The sequence below is a fragment of the Arachis hypogaea genome, chromosome 13, assembly GCF_003086295.3.
Source record: "Arachis hypogaea cultivar Tifrunner chromosome 13, arahy.Tifrunner.gnm2.J5K5, whole genome shotgun sequence".
Lineage (NCBI taxonomy): Eukaryota > Viridiplantae > Streptophyta > Magnoliopsida > Fabales > Fabaceae > Arachis > Arachis hypogaea.
In genome coordinates, this window is record NC_092048.1 from 2,429,955 (window position 1) to 2,446,614 (window position 16,660).

At 33.2% G+C, this 16,660-nt stretch overlaps 3 protein-coding genes across 5 annotated transcripts; 2 read left to right on the forward strand and 1 right to left on the reverse strand.

Annotated features, from left to right (window-relative positions):
* Positions 1–387: 387 nt before the first annotated feature.
* On the reverse strand, positions 388–4,948 carry LOC112736393 (histone deacetylase 9). 2 transcript variants are annotated; one of them, XM_025785829.2, is made up of 14 exons: positions 4,660–4,948; positions 4,271–4,383; positions 4,034–4,151; positions 3,442–3,516; positions 3,130–3,349; positions 2,662–2,725; positions 2,405–2,497; positions 2,218–2,326; positions 2,021–2,070; positions 1,849–1,939; positions 1,657–1,727; positions 1,360–1,458; positions 755–821; positions 388–669 (listed from the first exon to the last, which is right to left on the reverse strand). In XM_025785829.2, exons 1-14 carry the CDS (start codon positions 4,694–4,696, stop codon positions 587–589), a joined length of 1,290 nt encoding a protein of 429 aa, XP_025641614.1. In that variant the 5' UTR covers positions 4,697–4,948; the 3' UTR covers positions 388–586. The 2 variants fall into 2 exon arrangements, with proteins under 2 accessions (XP_025641614.1, XP_025641615.1); XM_025785830.3 differs by having other exon boundaries at positions 4,034–4,080; positions 4,660–4,888.
* Positions 4,949–11,068: 6,120 nt separating this feature from the next.
* LOC112736395 (uncharacterized) lies at positions 11,069–12,510 on the forward strand. 2 transcript variants are annotated; one of them, XM_025785833.3, is made up of 3 exons: positions 11,069–11,216; positions 11,950–12,106; positions 12,251–12,510. In XM_025785833.3, the coding sequence occupies exons 2-3, from the start codon at positions 11,951–11,953 to the stop codon at positions 12,296–12,298; spliced, it is 204 nt and encodes a 67-aa protein (XP_025641618.1). In that variant the 5' UTR covers positions 11,069–11,216; position 11,950; the 3' UTR covers positions 12,299–12,510. The 2 variants fall into 2 exon arrangements, with proteins under 2 accessions (XP_025641618.1, XP_025641617.1); XM_025785832.3 differs by having other exon boundaries at positions 11,089–11,224.
* Positions 12,511–13,432: 922 nt separating this feature from the next.
* On the forward strand, positions 13,433–16,146 carry LOC112736394 (uncharacterized). Its single transcript, XM_025785831.3, has 4 exons — positions 13,433–14,691; positions 14,931–15,041; positions 15,662–15,742; positions 15,871–16,146. The coding sequence occupies exons 1-4, from the start codon at positions 14,434–14,436 to the stop codon at positions 15,943–15,945; spliced, it is 525 nt and encodes a 174-aa protein (XP_025641616.1). The 5' UTR covers positions 13,433–14,433; the 3' UTR covers positions 15,946–16,146.
* The last annotated feature ends 514 nt before the right edge of the window (positions 16,147–16,660 follow it).

The following is a 16,660-nucleotide window of genomic DNA, read 5'->3' on the forward strand; positions in this document are numbered from 1 at the left end:
GAGTTCTTTCGAATACCAAGCTTGTTCAATTCTTGATACTTATCAGTTATCATAATGAATCATACACGTGTGTGGAACATGCCCACTCCATAAAAATAGGCCTTCGCCAAAAAAAATTTATAAATTTCAATTACAATTATACTCTTAAATTTTATTGTTATAATTTTATTTCAAAATTTTCAATTTATTTCAAATATACTCTTAACAACTAAATTAATTTAAGATAAATTTAACAATAATACATGATAATTATATCTGATTTGCTAGTGTTGAAATTTTTTCTTGTGAAATTGTTGAATTAGTCATAATTTTTTTAAAAATTAGTCACTAAAAATATATTTGATGCAAATAAAAAAATTTTGAAATAAAATCAAAACAGAATGAAACTTATGAGTATTTTTAAAATTTTTAACTAACTTTAAGAACAAAAAGTATACTTTACCCAAAAGAAAATCAATGATTTGGGTAAGTTCAACTATACTGCTTCGTTGATACAACTAGGGTGTTTCTATCTAATTACATTTTCCTTGTCTAGTGAAGTTGTCACTCTACCAAAAAACGGGGAACCACATAGCTCAGCCCATCTTCATGAAATATCCATGTGATCATTATCATTGTCACCTTCATAGTATTCATCATCACGCTGTATGTGTTTGTCTTGTGTGTGTTCTGGAAAAAGATAAATTATCAAAATCAATAAACAAATGATTTGCCACCAACTCGTGAGGGAATAGGAATATATTTTTCTGCTTACGATCAATGCGTTCATCTGGGTTCTGCTCGTCTTCATCAAAATCAGGAATGTAGAAGTCAGGTGGAACCTGTGCAACACAAATCATTTGCATTTTTGAAAAAAAAAATTTAAATAAACAAGCAAATAAATATTACTAATTTAGGTAAGGAGCAAGTCACAAGTTTGCATCCAAACCAAAAAATTCAAACAAAATAAAGAGTGCCTCCAACATCAAGGATTGACTAGATATTCCAAGTTTACACGCATGCATAAACCTTTGTATTAGATTAGTGTCGTAGGTAATTTAAATGTGGATTAGCCTAGCCATATTTACTGTATCAGTTAATATGTATAATCGACTTCCACCCAACTCGTGCATTCCATTCTCCCCAATCTACTAGTGGATCTTGGGAAAATAAATTAGAACAGCCTATAAGAAGGACTTATTTATTTCAATTACTTGAACACTAACCCTCAATCCCGAGAAAAATTAATTGATTTATAACCACGTTCATAAGAACACTGCATGTAAAATCATAAGACAACCAACAGAAAAGAAATGAAATATTTTTCAAGAAAATTAGCTCTCAACTAGATGAATGTTCCTGTTTCAGGGGGAAATATACCTCCTGCAGTTGTACACTTGGCGCATGTTGGATGCAACGAAGATTTTCCAAGACTTGCATTTTTATGGTGCTGAGATATGACTTGCTATTTAAGTTTTCCTGTTCATTTCAAAGCAAAAGATAATAAGAACAACCAGTTGTATTCCAAAAAAACATTTTACTGCACACCATATGCACATAAGTCCAAATTAAATTGGTATGTAAATTGGCAATGTCATGTGGCAAACAGAGACAGTGCAACCAAAGTCAATGAAAAAATACAGATTAAATATTAATCAAAGGTTGAGAAACACATACGATGTGCCCACTAGGAATCTTCAAGGAAAAGTCTGGTGCAAAATATTTAATATAATCATTATCTGGGATCTCTGCATGTCAGATCAAGCAGGTAACTCTACATCAACAGTTTTACAGTGAATAAATAAATTTAAATAAATACGTTTACAAGCTGTATCAATTTAAGAGCAGGATAAGGCTGATTAAGTGTACCATTAGGAAGCTCCGTATCAAGGAGAACTCCAGTTTCGACAGCCCAACACCGAGCAACATTTTCTTTTGTGTATCCCCCACCTCCAGTGACCTGTGACAGAAGTCCACTCATGTATATGTGAATCAAAATAATAAGTGAATTTAAGGCAAACATAAAATGATATAAACCCACCAGCAAGGGCAAATTGAATCTCTTTACGAATCTGACACATTCAGCATGACCTGTAAAGAAGCATCAAAAGTTAATCTTTCAATCAAGCCAAGCCACCAAATAATTGGATGGGTACTAGCATTTGTATAGATGAGCCAACACAAAAACCCAGCAATGACACTTTCAACAGAAAAGAAAATTTACTGGGAGATATGCACCATCAATAGAGAGATTGAAGCAGCCCAGGCGATCTCCAGCAAGTGAATCAGCTCCACACTGGAGAACTATTGCACCAGGTTGATATGTTTCCACTACTTTAGAGATAATCTACAGCATAGAAATTTCCAGAGTTTCAGATTAAATGCAATCAAGTAAGAAATAATGCACAGAGCGAGAGAGACTTACAGTCTTGAAAAGTCGAGTGAAGCTAGGGTCATCTATTCCATCCTTGAATGGGACATTTATGGCATAATACTTGCCTTCTTTTTCTCCTATTTCCTTCAATACAGTAATATCAGTTCAAATCATTCAAAAATAGAGCTTCAGAATGTTTCAAAGAATAAAATATTCAATTTTAACAAATATGCAACTAGCAATGTGTCACTGTCAAGTGGTGCCTGAAACCAGACAACTTACAAAAAATAGAGAGTAAAGAAAATTACCTTAGCATCACCAGTACCTGGAAAGAACATATCTCCATACTTGTGAAAACTGACAGTCATCACCCTGTCATTAAAAAATCGACCATTCAACAAAAAATAGAAAAACCCCAAGCAGAAAATTCACATTCCACATAAGGCCAAGCTTATTGAGAAGTGTGCTAGTCATGACCATAATATGAAGCTTGTATCAAGATTCATGAATACATGCTTGTCTATAGCCAACATAAGAGTAAAGATAAGTGTATAATATTTATAGCCATCATAAGATTAAAGATTGTCTACAGCTACAGTCCAAAGACAAACTTAAAGAAAACACGAGAAGGCTGGCCAGTATTTACCAAGAAACGTAAATTCGGCTCACTAATTAACATAAATATTGCCTTGACAACTTTACGTTTCTTGATAATAATATCCTCATGTATAACTATCAAATAATCAAATTTGCAAAGATATACATAAATAGCTAACCTGTCAGTGAAGTAGAAGGCTTCTTCTACACCATCACCATGGTGGACATCTATATCAATATACAGAACTCGGGCATGATGTTTGAGAAGCTCCAAGATACCTAAAACTAAGTCATTGATGTAGCAAAATCCAGATGCCTCGCATTTCTTAGCATGGTGTAACCCACCTGCCCAGTTTATAGCTATATCACACAATTGATTGTTTAGTCGACGGGCAGCATCTGCAGGTAGATGTCAACTTGTCAATCATTTTTTATACAACAAAAAAAGCCAGGACAAAAAATGAAGACAATCACGAGTACAAACATGTTACCTATAGTTCCTCCAGCATAAATCTGACAAAATTCAAACAAGTTGTCAAATACAGGACAGTCTTCTCCAAGATTATCTGAAAGATGAATAACATAGAAGAAACTTGTTAATTTTTTTGGTATATGCCACTCAACAACAACACCGCCACCGTCCCTATTTCTCTAAAGCAGCAAACTAAGGCATAAGCTCATTTGCAAGTCTGGTAGGTATAAAATATAGAGCAGCAACAACAATGACGACGACAACAATAACAACACAAAAAGCTAAGCTGTTTCCCCACATGTAGGTCTACTTCAGGGATCAGGCAACACTGTAGTATGATAGAACAATAAAATAAAAAAGAAGAGAGAAATAAAGAAAATGGTAACAATATGAAAGAGGCTATCCCCAAATATGTCAGCCTAGTTCTAAAACTTGACTTTTTAACACTTGCTACAAATCAATAAACCTACTACTTCTACCGCGGCTGCTCTCTCATGTCTAATTCAACAAGCAACAAGAAATTCATTTACTGTTCCCCGCATTAGTTTAATTAAAAAAATTAAATAAATACGCACTCGAACTAGATAGTATATTAATATGGAAAGACATACATTTTGCCAATTCTGTGGAGAACAAAGGCTGAGTGTCAGGTGTAATCCTGTGCAAAAACTCAACATAGTCAGCTGAATGAAACTGGGCAAGCTCAACAGGATATGCTTTATGTGGGCGCTGCATCATACATTGAGGAAATCATTGTTTACGCAATGAAGCACACAATATTGAACAGATGAGGTAACAATAACCCCAAATACATATAAAATTTGTAACAGAAAGTGTATGTAACTAACATAAATTTCCATCTTCTTGTGAAGTTCGTATGAGAGAACAAGATGGTGAGTCATGCATAGCCTGTGAGGCTTCATCGGATGGTTTGGCCCGAAGTAAACACTACCAACATCCCCTGCAATATTAAATTTTAAGCAATCAATTTCCTTATAAACACACAACCAAACATGGCCTTTTTTTTTTTTGGGGGGGGGGACTACACACGAGAAAGTTAGGGTTTCGTCATGCGATGGATTAGAAAATCGCGTCGTTGCAACAAAAAATAATCCTAATCAGAGTTTGGCGAATTCAATTCCACCAAACAATAATCAGGGCAAGCAATAAAAAGAAAAAGCAGAGACGAAGCAGGTGAATTATAAGTTTGTGGAGTTGGGAAGTGAGGAAATGGCACCGTCGTAGAAATAAGCTATTCTGTCCTTGGAGCGCATGTCGTTCTGGTTGCAGAGAGCGTTTTGAAGAATGAATTTGAGAGGAATGACAATATTATATGGAATTATAGATTTTTAATATTACTATGCTGCGAACGCCATTGCTATCGAAATCAGAGTTTCACTTCTGTTGTATCTCTCGCTTGCTGAGCTGAAACAAACCGAACTGGAGAAAGCTGTATATAATGCGTCGTCGTTTTACGTTTACCTATAACTTATAGTCCCCACTTTTTGAACTACAGCACTGAAATAACTTGGCTATGAAGAGTTTTTTTTTTTTTTTTCATTGATATGCAAAAGCATTTGGTAATTCGGCTTTTTTTTTTCATGAAAATAAGTTGAGTGATATAATTAAATATTATAATTTTTTATATTTTTTAAATTATAGAAAGTTCATAAATTAAAATGTCTAATTATTATATTTCAAATTTTTCAATTTTTTCAAAATAAATCAAACTATTTAATTTTATAAATGAGAGGGATTGATTTTTGTACTTTATAAATCGAATAGTTTAATTTTTTATATCTCTTAAAAATTAAAAGATCTAATTTCTTTATCTCAAATTAAACGATATCACATTTAAGATTAATATTCTAATAATTTATTTCTTAAAAATATTTTATTATCAATCCAATATCAACAATAAAAAATGTTAGTGATACACCTTGGAAGAGATTTATATGGGATAATTATATGTATGTGAAAAAACGTAAAACTCATATATTTCTAACATTTTTTTGTTTCAGAAAAGCTCTACATACAAGTCATTAGGGCTTGTATGTTTTACAAGTTCATTAAGGAGTAAACCCAAAAAACGCGCTGCTACACAGCGCTATATAAGATCTCCCGTATATATAACTACCAAATTTAAAAGATTTGTTTCCTTCTTCGTTCTCCTTATTTCCAGATTTGCTTGTTCTTTTCTCCTCCTTCTTCTCCTCCTTCGATCGTTCTTTTCTCCTCCTTTCTCATTGGTTTGTTCTTCGTCATTGACGTTAGTTCCTCTATCTGTAACTCCAGCTTCGTTTTCTTTTCGATTTTCTGGTTTCTGAAATCAAAGTTTGAACTCGTTTTGAAGATAATGGATGATTCAACCTCAGATTGTCAGCTGAATCAGGGCGAAGTGGATTATGAATTTGAATCTAACGTAGTTCTTGAGGTTTGATTTACATACGATTACTTTGAATTTTGTTGCAATCATTTGAATAGCATTGTGTAGCTGAATAATTGTGAACATTGACTGTGAAACTAACACGTTAACATGAATCTGTAGATTCAATGTAATGTATTAGTTTTGATTAATTATCTGGAATTTATAGCAGACGCTCGGGTGTAGTTCAGAACTTTTTTGGGTGTATTTTTGGGAGAAGTGTGGGTGTATTTACAGTTTATGGCTTTTTTTGTTATTTTAGTTGAGTTGTTGTCGTTCGAGTGTATTAGATCAGACATGATTGGATGTATTTTTTGTTTTTGACATGGTGTATTTTGCAGCCTGTGTATTTACAGTTTGTGATTTTTTTTGTTATTTTAGTTGAGTTGTTGCGGTTCGGGTATATTATATCAGCAATGATTGGGTGTATTTTTAGTTTTTGACATGGTGTATTTTGCAGCCTCTCTCTGTTGTTGATGACTAGTTTGTTCCGAAGGCTGGAATGACCTTTACCACCCTTGAAGATGCTGGAAAATTTTACAGGAACTACACCAAGGCTGCAGGTTTTTCTACAAGAGTTCGGAGCACAAATAGGAAGGAAAACGAGATTAAGAATCAATTGATTACATGTAGCAGAAAGGGAAAATGGAAATCTAAAATATCTCAAACAGCACAGGGAACTAAGCATGTCCATTCGTCGTACAATAGAGAATAACGAGGAGGCTGGTATTAGACCAAGCAAAACTTACCAATCATTTGTTGTGGCTGCCGGGGGTCATCGCGAGTTAAATTTCATTGAAAAGAATGTGAGGAATTACATTACGAGAGAAGTGCGAGAAGCGTGGGTGTGCTTAAAGACTCATTTGATAGGAATTGGAATGATTTTCTGCTGAATTTTGGTCTTGTGGACAACAAGTGGCTTTCAGGTAATGTTTGTTTAAAATATGCAGTAGAGGTGTAAATTTAATTTTTTTCAGGTGTATTTATAGTCTGTGTTTGGGTGTATTATGCAGATCTCTATGAAGACCGTCATATATCCAATCTATCTGGATCACCACTTCTGGGCAGGGATGAGAAGCACACAAAAGAACGAGAGCATGCCTTCTTTTGGGTGTAAAAGCAGTGTTCTTTTAGGTGTATTTCTGAATTTTCTTGTATTTCACATTTTACATATATATACATATATATACTTCAGAATCTTGTTTTTATGTTATAAAATACTGTTTGTTTTTTTTTTACAACAGTTTAAGGGTTTTAGGTATTATGGTTTTAGGGTTTACGGGTTAGGGGTTAAGGTTTAGGTTTTAAGTGTTTAGGGTTCAAGGTTTTAGGGATAAAGCATAAGGGGGATAGATTTTTGGGTGTATATTCAACTTTCTTTGGGTGTAAAAAATGGCAAGTTATGGGTGTATATTTAGTTTGATGTTTTCCTTCATATTATAGTACCTGTAATTCATACATTTTGAATACAGCAGAGAGAGTTTAATTATTGAAAGAAATTTTACAATAAACTGGATTATAATTGAAAAATTTTTACAGCATGTGTTCAATTTGTTACAGGACTATATAACATTTACATTAATCAGTGTCAATATCCTTAGAATCTATCTGACAATTTGGTGATGCACCCTTAGCGGCGGGATGTGCATCAGGCCACCAAATCTCAAATCCCTAACAATTGTTTTCTTCTCCTCGCTCATGTTTCTGAATTTCTCACTTAACAAATGTGTTGCACGCTTAAGGTCTTTGATTTGCTGTAAACAAAGCAAAATTATAGTCAGATATATTTCTATTATATAAAACTGATTTCATCTAAGACATATATTTGTTCTTACATTTTTTCAGCTTGGTTTCTGCCTGCCATTTTTTCTGAAATGAAAAATACACCCATAGATATCAGTAAGATACACCCATAGATATGAGTCAGATACACCCATAAATATCAGTCAGATATCACTCAAACATGCATTAATATACAAGGTCAAGCAATATACACCCATGGACAAGCAAATATTAGAACAGTTGCAACTGTTGACTATATTACAGTATATCAGTTCAGAAATATACACCCAACAAAATACTCAGTAAACATCCACCAAATCACGCAATATACTCCCAAAAATCAGTTACCAGAAGAACTAGAACAACAAGAACAGTAACACCTAGAACAACTAAGAAGAACAGAATAACCTAGATGCAAGAATAACAGTAAAACCTAGAACAAGTAGAACATTAAAAACTGTAAAATGAGACCTAGAACAAGAATAACAGTAAAACCTAGAAGAATGTAGAAGAACAGTAAAACCTAGTTCTTCGTTTTCGAAATGTGAAAAATATACAATATGAGTAAAATAGTAACGTAACGTACCTTGAGTATTATAACTTCGTTTTTTCTGGAGATTGTTGATCGAGAGTTCTATGTTGTGTTGATGAAGAGTTCTAATCTTCACGACGAGTCCTATGTTGTGTTGGAATGTTGCTCGAAAACGGACGGTTTGTGTTTTCTTCGAAGGACTTGGAGAAGTGGAATAGTGCGTCATTAAGGAACGCTATTTTGCGAAGAGCAACCGTTGAGTGGGGCGCGTGTAGTTTACGTTCCATTTAAAGAAAGATGAGTGCGCGTGTGAATGAAGTGTGGGCTGGAAACTTGTAAAACTTGTAGGGCCTTTTTGATTGTATGTGTAGCAGGCCCGTTTTTGTTTTTGTTGCCCAAAAAGGATAAGTTAAATTTTGTGTTCTTTCTATTTTATTTTTATTCTTTGTAAAATGCAAGTTAAGTTTTTAGGATTCTTTTAAGAAAAACTCAGGTTATAATTTGCTTCTGCTTTGTCTTCTAATAAATTGATTTGTGTAAGTTTTAAGTATAAATATCATTGTCATCTTTTTCTTTTATTTTTGTGAGGCTTTAATAATTATTAGTGGTGTTAAATTTTAAGAGAGTGAGATTGAAATTTTTAGAAATAATAAAAGGTACTACAAGTTTAGAAGTATACTAAAACAGTAAAATTATACCACATATAAATGAGGGCGTGACATTTGTATATAAATTTTTATTTTTTCTTATTATTCTATATATCATGATCATGATATTTGTGGAGCTACAAATGATCAATGTGATTAAATAGAAGTCATATTTTAAAAAGAATGAGCAATATTTTATCTTCAGCATACCTACAACGAGTGATATGTCGTGAGTACTCTCTCACCTGCAAATTGCAGCTCTATGACATACTAAAAGTCCACATATATGCATATCCTACTATTATCCAATATATTTGCATTACACTAGTTTTCTTTCTATAATAAAATTAATTTTTAATTGAGTCTCTCATTCTACTAATCATGACACGTTTCATTCTCAAAAAAAAAAAAAACAAAAAAAAACACACAAATTGTGTTTTCCAAATCCATTATCACTTATATGTCAGCACATGCAAAATGTAAGTTTTTTCAGAAAAAAATTTAAAAAAATAAAATAAAATTATATTTGGTCTTATCTTTTATATGTCTATAACGAGCTAGGTGTTTGTTATTTGAGAGCTTTTGCATATGCAAAATGTAAATAATCTTTCTGTCAAATTCAAGTTGCATTTTATAATTCTGTCACATTGATAATCCATATATTTACATATTTTCATAAATTATTTTTAATATGGAGATAAAAAATAGTGTTTTGGTTGAATATTGATATTTAAAGTGTATTACAATATTGTAGAAGTATAAAAAAGTTGTCCAACATGCATCCTGCTTGTTGTTAGGATGATGACACGAGTCGAATATAGATCCTGCATGTTGTCAGAATGATGACACGTATAGTTGTTAGAATCGAACCAGTAATAGAACCGATCAGACTACTAAATCATTGGTTCAACCGGTGGATCATTGGTTCAACCGATAAATCCGATCCCACATAAATAAAACATATAGAATAAAAATATAACAAAAATCAACAAGTTATAAATTTATAATCAATTAAATATAGTCAACATGGATAATCAACATCAGTAATCAATTAATTCTAACAAAAGTATTAAATTATTGAAAAATTTAAATACCAATAACTTAAAAAAATAAAAATACATACCTTATGGCTGACGCACAGCTGGCAAAGAAGAAGGAGACCAAAGAAGAAGTACGATGCCGACGACAGGGATGATTGGATGACTGGACCAGCAAAAAGAGGACGGCGACGGACATACAGCGGCACAGGACAAGAGGCGATGAGCCGAGCTACACAAGGGCCACCGAGACGACGACTTTGAGTAGCAGTAGTCGACGACGCCGCACCATTCGGTGGAGGTGGAGCTGGCTATGGTCGGGACTGTCGAGTGGTACGAGAAGGACTGAACTTGAACGGGTCTCTCTCAGTCTCAGCCATTTGAAGTTTGGGACTTTATGTGTGGGAATTGGGAATCGAGTTAGGGTTTCAGGCTTTCAGCCTTTCATTTTTTTTTAATAATGGAAACGACGTCGTTTCATTTGAAGGGGAAAAAAAAAAGTCCGAAACCGGTCCAGATTTTTTCAAACTTGACAGTTCGCCAGTTTTCGTCAAATTCGGCTGGTTCAAACCGGATCTTGCCGATTCTTTTCCGTGTCCATTCAGCTGGCTCACCTTGAACTAGCTTTATTACCGGTGACGGTTTTCGGTCCGACCTGGTGGGTCGGTCTGATTCTGATAACACTGATGACACATGCCTAACACGCATCTTGTGTGTTGTAATATCCTACATGTTGACTCTCCACCTACAAAATCTATCCACATATAATTACACCAAATAAATCTATTTTCAACAAAAATACCAATATTTTTTTTTATAAAAAAAAATAGCCACATATCCCACCATTATCCAATTTCTTTGCAATATACTGCTTTTCTTTTTGTAACAAAATTAATTTCTAATTGGGTCTCTTATTATATTCATCATGACACGTGTTACTCTAAAAAAAAAAATATAACATTTCTGCCAAACTCAATCTGCATTTTATAACCCTATTACATTGCTAGTCCACATATCTCTATATCTCAACATTGTTCTATATCTTTGCATTACACCACTTTTTTTTCATAATAAAATTAATTTATTTGAGATAGTTTTACAAAAATTGGATAAATTTATCCTAACTCCTAATAAGTTGTTAAAATAATAAAAAATATTTTTTTTGTTGTATTTAAAAAAATAAAAAGTTAAATTAATAATTCATGTTCGGATCGGGTCAAAAGGATTATAGCAGAAAGATCAACGGAGCCACTATAATAAAAAAAGTTCCACTTTTTCACTTCTCTCACCCCTCCCGCATTTTGAAGTTGTTTCTCCTCCATTTTCTCTGCATCAATCTCAATCCCTAATCACACCTTGCCTTCACTCAGAGTAAGCATGTAACCTATTCCAGATCTCATTGCTTTCAATTTTCTTCTGTTCTCAATATTAAAATATATAATTAAATTAGTCTAATATTTTCTATCCCGAATCTCTGTTTTTATTCGATTTTATTTTAATTTGTATCCATCCGTTGCATCTAAAACGTTTGCTTTCCCCCCTTTTAGTACATTGATTCATTGTCAAAACATTGTTCTGTATTTGATTATGATCTGGTTTTTCTTTGGGGCATTCCATTTGTGCTGTGTTTTGCTGAATTATTAAGTAAAGTTGTTATTTTCCCTATGCAATTTGACTCTGGATGTTACATGAGATCGGGGCTAGGTTAATGAACTTACGTTTGTTGTTGTATTGTTCATTTTGAAATGCCCTCTTTTGTTCATGAAATCATCGATTATGGTGGATCATTTTGTAGCTCAATATCATCAAAATATGCTTCCTCGTTTATACATTTATTGTATTTATTTTGTCATGTTTGTTTTATCCCCAATTTGTTATATTCCTCTTATTAGGGCATTATTGCAAGCGTTTCTCTAGATTCTGTTATGGTTGTGAGACACATGGAGAGTGATTGAAAATTTTATTCTTTGTTTGGTAGGGGTGACATTTTCAGATCATGATATGAATTCTATGTTGTTCCACTCCATTTCATGGTGCCATGTTTTCTTCTTTATTCTGCCCCTTTTGTTTACGTGTAGTTAACGTAAACATTCGCCTTGTGCAGGATGTCGGAAGCACCATTTAGACCACGTGAAAAGCTTTTCGAGCAGCAAAAATATTACCAGAATGTTCACAAGTACACACACTTGAAAGGACCATATGATAAGATTACATCTGTTGCAATACCGCTTTTTCTGGCAGGAACTTCAATTTTCATGATTGTAAGTTTGCTTTGCGACCAGAATTCACCATATCATATTTATCAGTCTGATTTGTTCAGAGTTGAAGTTGTTTGTGTTGCTTTAACTCTCTATTTTGTTTGTTGCAAGATTATTAATAGACATTGTTCTATGACAACTTTTCAGGGACGAGGGATCTATAATATGTCACATGGAATTGGGAAGAAAGCATGACTTTGCAAATTATGATTGAGGAAGTGGGGTGTTTTGCCGCACAAACATTAAAGAATTTTTTGGTCAAAATGGACCAGTGATTTTCTTTGCATTCATGATTGTTCTCTTAATAAATTGCTTAGTTGCATACTCTGATCACTATTAAAGGTTTATAACTCAAATGAAAATGTTTCTCTTTGTTTGATATAATCAATTGATTATTCAGATTACAATTTTTTGGATTCTGGGTTAATAACTTAATACTAGTTCTGTCATGATCTGCTCATGTTATTACTACCTAAACATTTCCATTTTGCATTTGCCGTTGGTGTGGTGGATAGACCAGTTATGGTTTGGTTCCAAAGCTCTAATGTGCAATGGTGACAATGGGCTAGCAATCTAGCATGTCTAGGACTGGAATGTGTTATTTGACAGCTGAATAGATTACGTTCTCGTTTATAGTTGACAAATGGATTAATTCTCTTAATGGTGTAGATGTTATGAGAGGCTGAGAGTAGAAATGACATTAGTACAACGTACTCTCTAGGCTCCAGTGGTTGGTGATGCTTGACAGTCAACACCTGCAACCACTCAGCTGCAAAACACTAATCTTTTTGGCGTATAATATTCAATTCCACAATGAGCATACCTTTGCTGATCTTTGAATGGACGCACTATGATTGGCAAAACTAGATTAATCTTTTTCTTTCCTGCTAAATACAAGTATTCAAGTGTATCATTAGCTCAAAGATACTAATTATCAATATACATTCTCCAACATGAACCTTTGGTGATTGCTAATTAACAGTTAGTAACCAAAAAGGATGATATGTCAGTTTTGAAAATCGTCTGCTAACTCATACATTTTCGTGTGTTGTCTTTGTCCCTACTTAAAATCATTAAGGTTATGAAAACTTGTTAAAATTAATGTTAAACAACCCCAAATGCTTTTCTTCAAGCAAAAATCAATAAGAGGGAAACACATGTAAATGAATTTGATTTTTATAGATTGTCAGTGTATAAAAAATAGCACTATACAATATTCAATCATGAATTAATACTTTGACAAAAGTATTCAAAATTAATCACAAAGTAAAATTGAATTTGATTCTGTGATAACCCTTTTTGTGTTGTCACACCTATGCTCATTGTGGAGTCAATAATGCTTGGTCCAACAATGCAAAAGACCAATAATTTGGAACACAAGTTGGAGGTTCCTTTCTTGCATAGCCAAGCTGTGAAGGGTATCAAAAACTTTGTGTTCTAAAAAAAATGCAGGCATATGGGCAATCAATGATTTGTCATAAAGGCAACCTCATTAGCTAGCAAGCTAGGTGCTGCCAATTCTCCTACTCTATCTTGTTTTCTAAGTCTCTACTCTTTCTGTCCACTCCTCAACCAAAACTTCTTCTCCAAGCACCTTTCTATCTTAAAGAAAACAACACCTTATATATTATAATTACAATATTCCTTTCGAAAACTTTCAAACAAATTCACCTATATTTATACTGTATTTCCAACTAAACAAAAACAATAAGCAATTGCCATATTTATGTCAACCATAGGATCTGATTAGCTGGACTAAGGCATGGTGGCAGGTAATATAACTATACATATATGTCATGTACTCATGTGTCTTTGGCAAAAAGTTCTGGTCCATACATAAAAACTATAGATACCATTGTGGAAGCAGTAGTTAGCTGAATTAGCCAATATACCAACTTAAGAAAATAGCTACCTAACCAAAGAATGCTCATCAAGATTATTCTTCACTAAGTCTTCAGTTAAATAAATAAAACAAAATGGTAATAAAGTCTAGGCAAAGATTTAACATTGTTTATACTTTCAATTTCAATGTATAAAACCCTTTTAAACTCAATACTAGAATTTTGATGGTGCTATTTTTGAGTAAAGTTGGCAGAGAAATTTAAATTCAGTGTTAATTAACTATTCATAACATATAGTTTTGTCACTAGGCACTTTCCATTTGTTTGGGCTTATTCTATGGTTTTGTTAGTAAAATAAGCATAGCCTTAAAAGCAAGTGTTGCTTATAAGCACACACAAGGCAAAGAGAAAGAGAGTTATTATTCCAAAGAAAAGAGAAATAAGAAAGAAGAGGGAAAGGAGTGAGTGCTGTGGCTTTGTGGTGCAGCAATGGCATCAACACCAAAACAGTCTTATGAACAGCAGCCACTGAATGCGCAGCAGCGAGCTAGGAACTCGGGGATGATCAACTCTAGCCAGAGTCCAACAGGGGATGAGAGGGAAGAGGAGATGTCGAGATCAGCCTTGGCGATGTTTCGAGCCAAGGAAGAAGAGATTGAAAGGAAGAAAATGGAGGTGAGGGATAAGGTTCATACTTATCTGGGAAAAGTTGAAGAAGAAACAAAGCGCTTGGCTGAGATTAGAGAAGTAAGTCCTTTGATACATGCATTCTTTAATTGGTTTTGCTCTTAATTTTGTGTTTGCTTAGTTTGAAATTATGCATATTAGTGTGTGTGATAGAACATGTTTATTTAAAATGCAAAGTGTTGTGCCATGTGCTTGTTCTGAAACAAGTACAGACAAGTGTTTCTAAAATGGAACAAGGTCTGTTTCATCAATGTTAAAGCAGTAACTGCTTCAGAAACTGCATATGATCATTGTTTCAGGAGCTTGAGTCTCTCACAGATCCATTGAGGAAAGATGTTGCAGTAATTCGCAAGAGGATAGACATTATTAACAAAGAGTTAAAGCCACTGGGTCAGACCTGCCAAAAAAAGGTGACATAGTTTCATGTTGTTCAACTACATTTTCAAACAAATTACAAAAAGACATAATTTCTAAATATGTTATATTTTATGAAAGTTACCGAACAAGTTCTTAATGTTTGCTACTTTTTTCTAAAAATCTTTACTTAAGCCATAGGATTTGGTTCAAGGAGGCAAAGTGATCCACATAACAATAGTTACACAGCTTTTAATACAAAACCACTTAAGCATTGGGTATAGAGTTTAATCAAATTGACCATATTTTGCTGCTTTATTCAAGTGGCCTCATGTTGCTTTCTTGGCCCCATCTTGTCTTATCAATTGGGAGGCAAATGAACATGATTATTTCAGTGGTTATGGTGATAATTCATAATAATTGTGTTCAAATATCCACGTAGAAAATGATAGAATTGGTTCAGTGGGAGATTCCAAAATCTCCATGCAAGCAAGCTTCTTTACCATCATTATTCATTATGACTATACAATTATGTGTATTATTCTACTAGTAAAATTGTTTAATTGAATTGAATAATAATAATAATTTAAAAAACCTTGTTACACTTTTATATAACAATGAAACTCTTAATTTATTTGTTTACTCTTTTCCTTTTGAATATTTTTTGGGGTCACAGGAGAGAGAATACAAGGATGCCCTTGAAGCTTTCAATGAGAAAAACAGAGAAAAGACTCAACTAGTTACAAAATTGATGGAGGTTAGAAGTTCTATTTATATTTTCTACTATTATAAAAAGGAATCAATATTTGTCACTAAGTAAAAGAAAACAGGATAATTTGATCTAAGTAACTTACATTCTCATTCTTTTTTCCTTTTTCCTTTCAGCTGGTGACTGAAAGTGAGAAGTTGAGGATGAAGAAGCTTGAAGAGCTAAGCAAAAACGTAGATAGCCTCCATTGAGATGCTAATTAATATAACCTTTTTGTATTTACTTCAGTGTGCTTTTGACTAGAATCATTATTTTTACTCCTTCAATGTGCCATATTTTGTGATTTCGTTTGTTATTTTGCTGACAAAAAATTAGGAAATATTGTCCATGAAAATGTGTGAATTAGACTCTTGAATTCTGAATTGCTGCAAAAAGTTCTTGTCTTTTTATTATGAGGTGTGCTGATTCTGTCATCAAATACAAATTGAACACTAGAAAGATGCAATTAAACTAATCCATCCATTCATTCAACTTACCTAATTAGTGTCAGCAATACATTACTATTGTAAATATTGAGACAGTTGTGATATCCTTGAAAAAGTTACACCTAACTTATAATATTTTGTGTTTACACTGATGTTTATATCATTTAAATGTTGAAACAGGGTTTATACCAAAATTTAAGAATAATGAAATAAATGTCAAAATGGAATATAATACTTTGAATATTTAAAAAGTATTTCCCCTGCAGTTAACAAAACATCTTTGAGAAAGAAACATACTACTTTCCAATGTTCAAACATTCTTTTCAACATGGACAAGTCGAAGGATTAGCTGTAAAATACAAGTTTGGAAAACAATTGAACTCTTTAGAGGACACCATCTACAAAGTTCATTTTATCTTTGTTTATACTTTAGAAATTCATTTAACATATCGAAAGAAAAAATTTTGCCAAGAAATTAACA

Excerpts from the sequence above, each read along its gene's own strand:
- LOC112736393 (XM_025785829.2), bottom strand. The coding sequence starts at position 4,696 with ATGCGCTCCAAGGACAGAATAGCTTATTTCTACGACG. Across the intron at positions 2,071-2,217 it reads CTTCAATCTCTCTATTGATG|GTCATGCTGAATGTGTCAGA; the intron begins GTGCATATCTCC and ends GCTTCTTTACAG. Across the intron at positions 1,459-1,656 it reads AGATTCCTAGTGGGCACATC|GAAAACTTAAATAGCAAGTC; the intron begins GTATGTGTTTCT and ends TGAAATGAACAG.
- LOC112736395 (XM_025785832.3), top strand. Across the intron at positions 12,107-12,250 it reads GAACTTCAATTTTCATGATT|GGACGAGGGATCTATAATAT; the intron begins GTAAGTTTGCTT and ends ACAACTTTTCAG.
- LOC112736394 (XM_025785831.3), top strand. The coding sequence starts at position 14,434 with ATGGCATCAACACCAAAACAGTCTTATGAACAGCAGCCACTGAATGCG. Across the intron at positions 14,692-14,930 it reads GCTTGGCTGAGATTAGAGAA|GAGCTTGAGTCTCTCACAGA; the intron begins GTAAGTCCTTTG and ends TCATTGTTTCAG. Across the intron at positions 15,042-15,661 it reads GTCAGACCTGCCAAAAAAAG|GAGAGAGAATACAAGGATGC; the intron begins GTGACATAGTTT and ends TTGGGGTCACAG.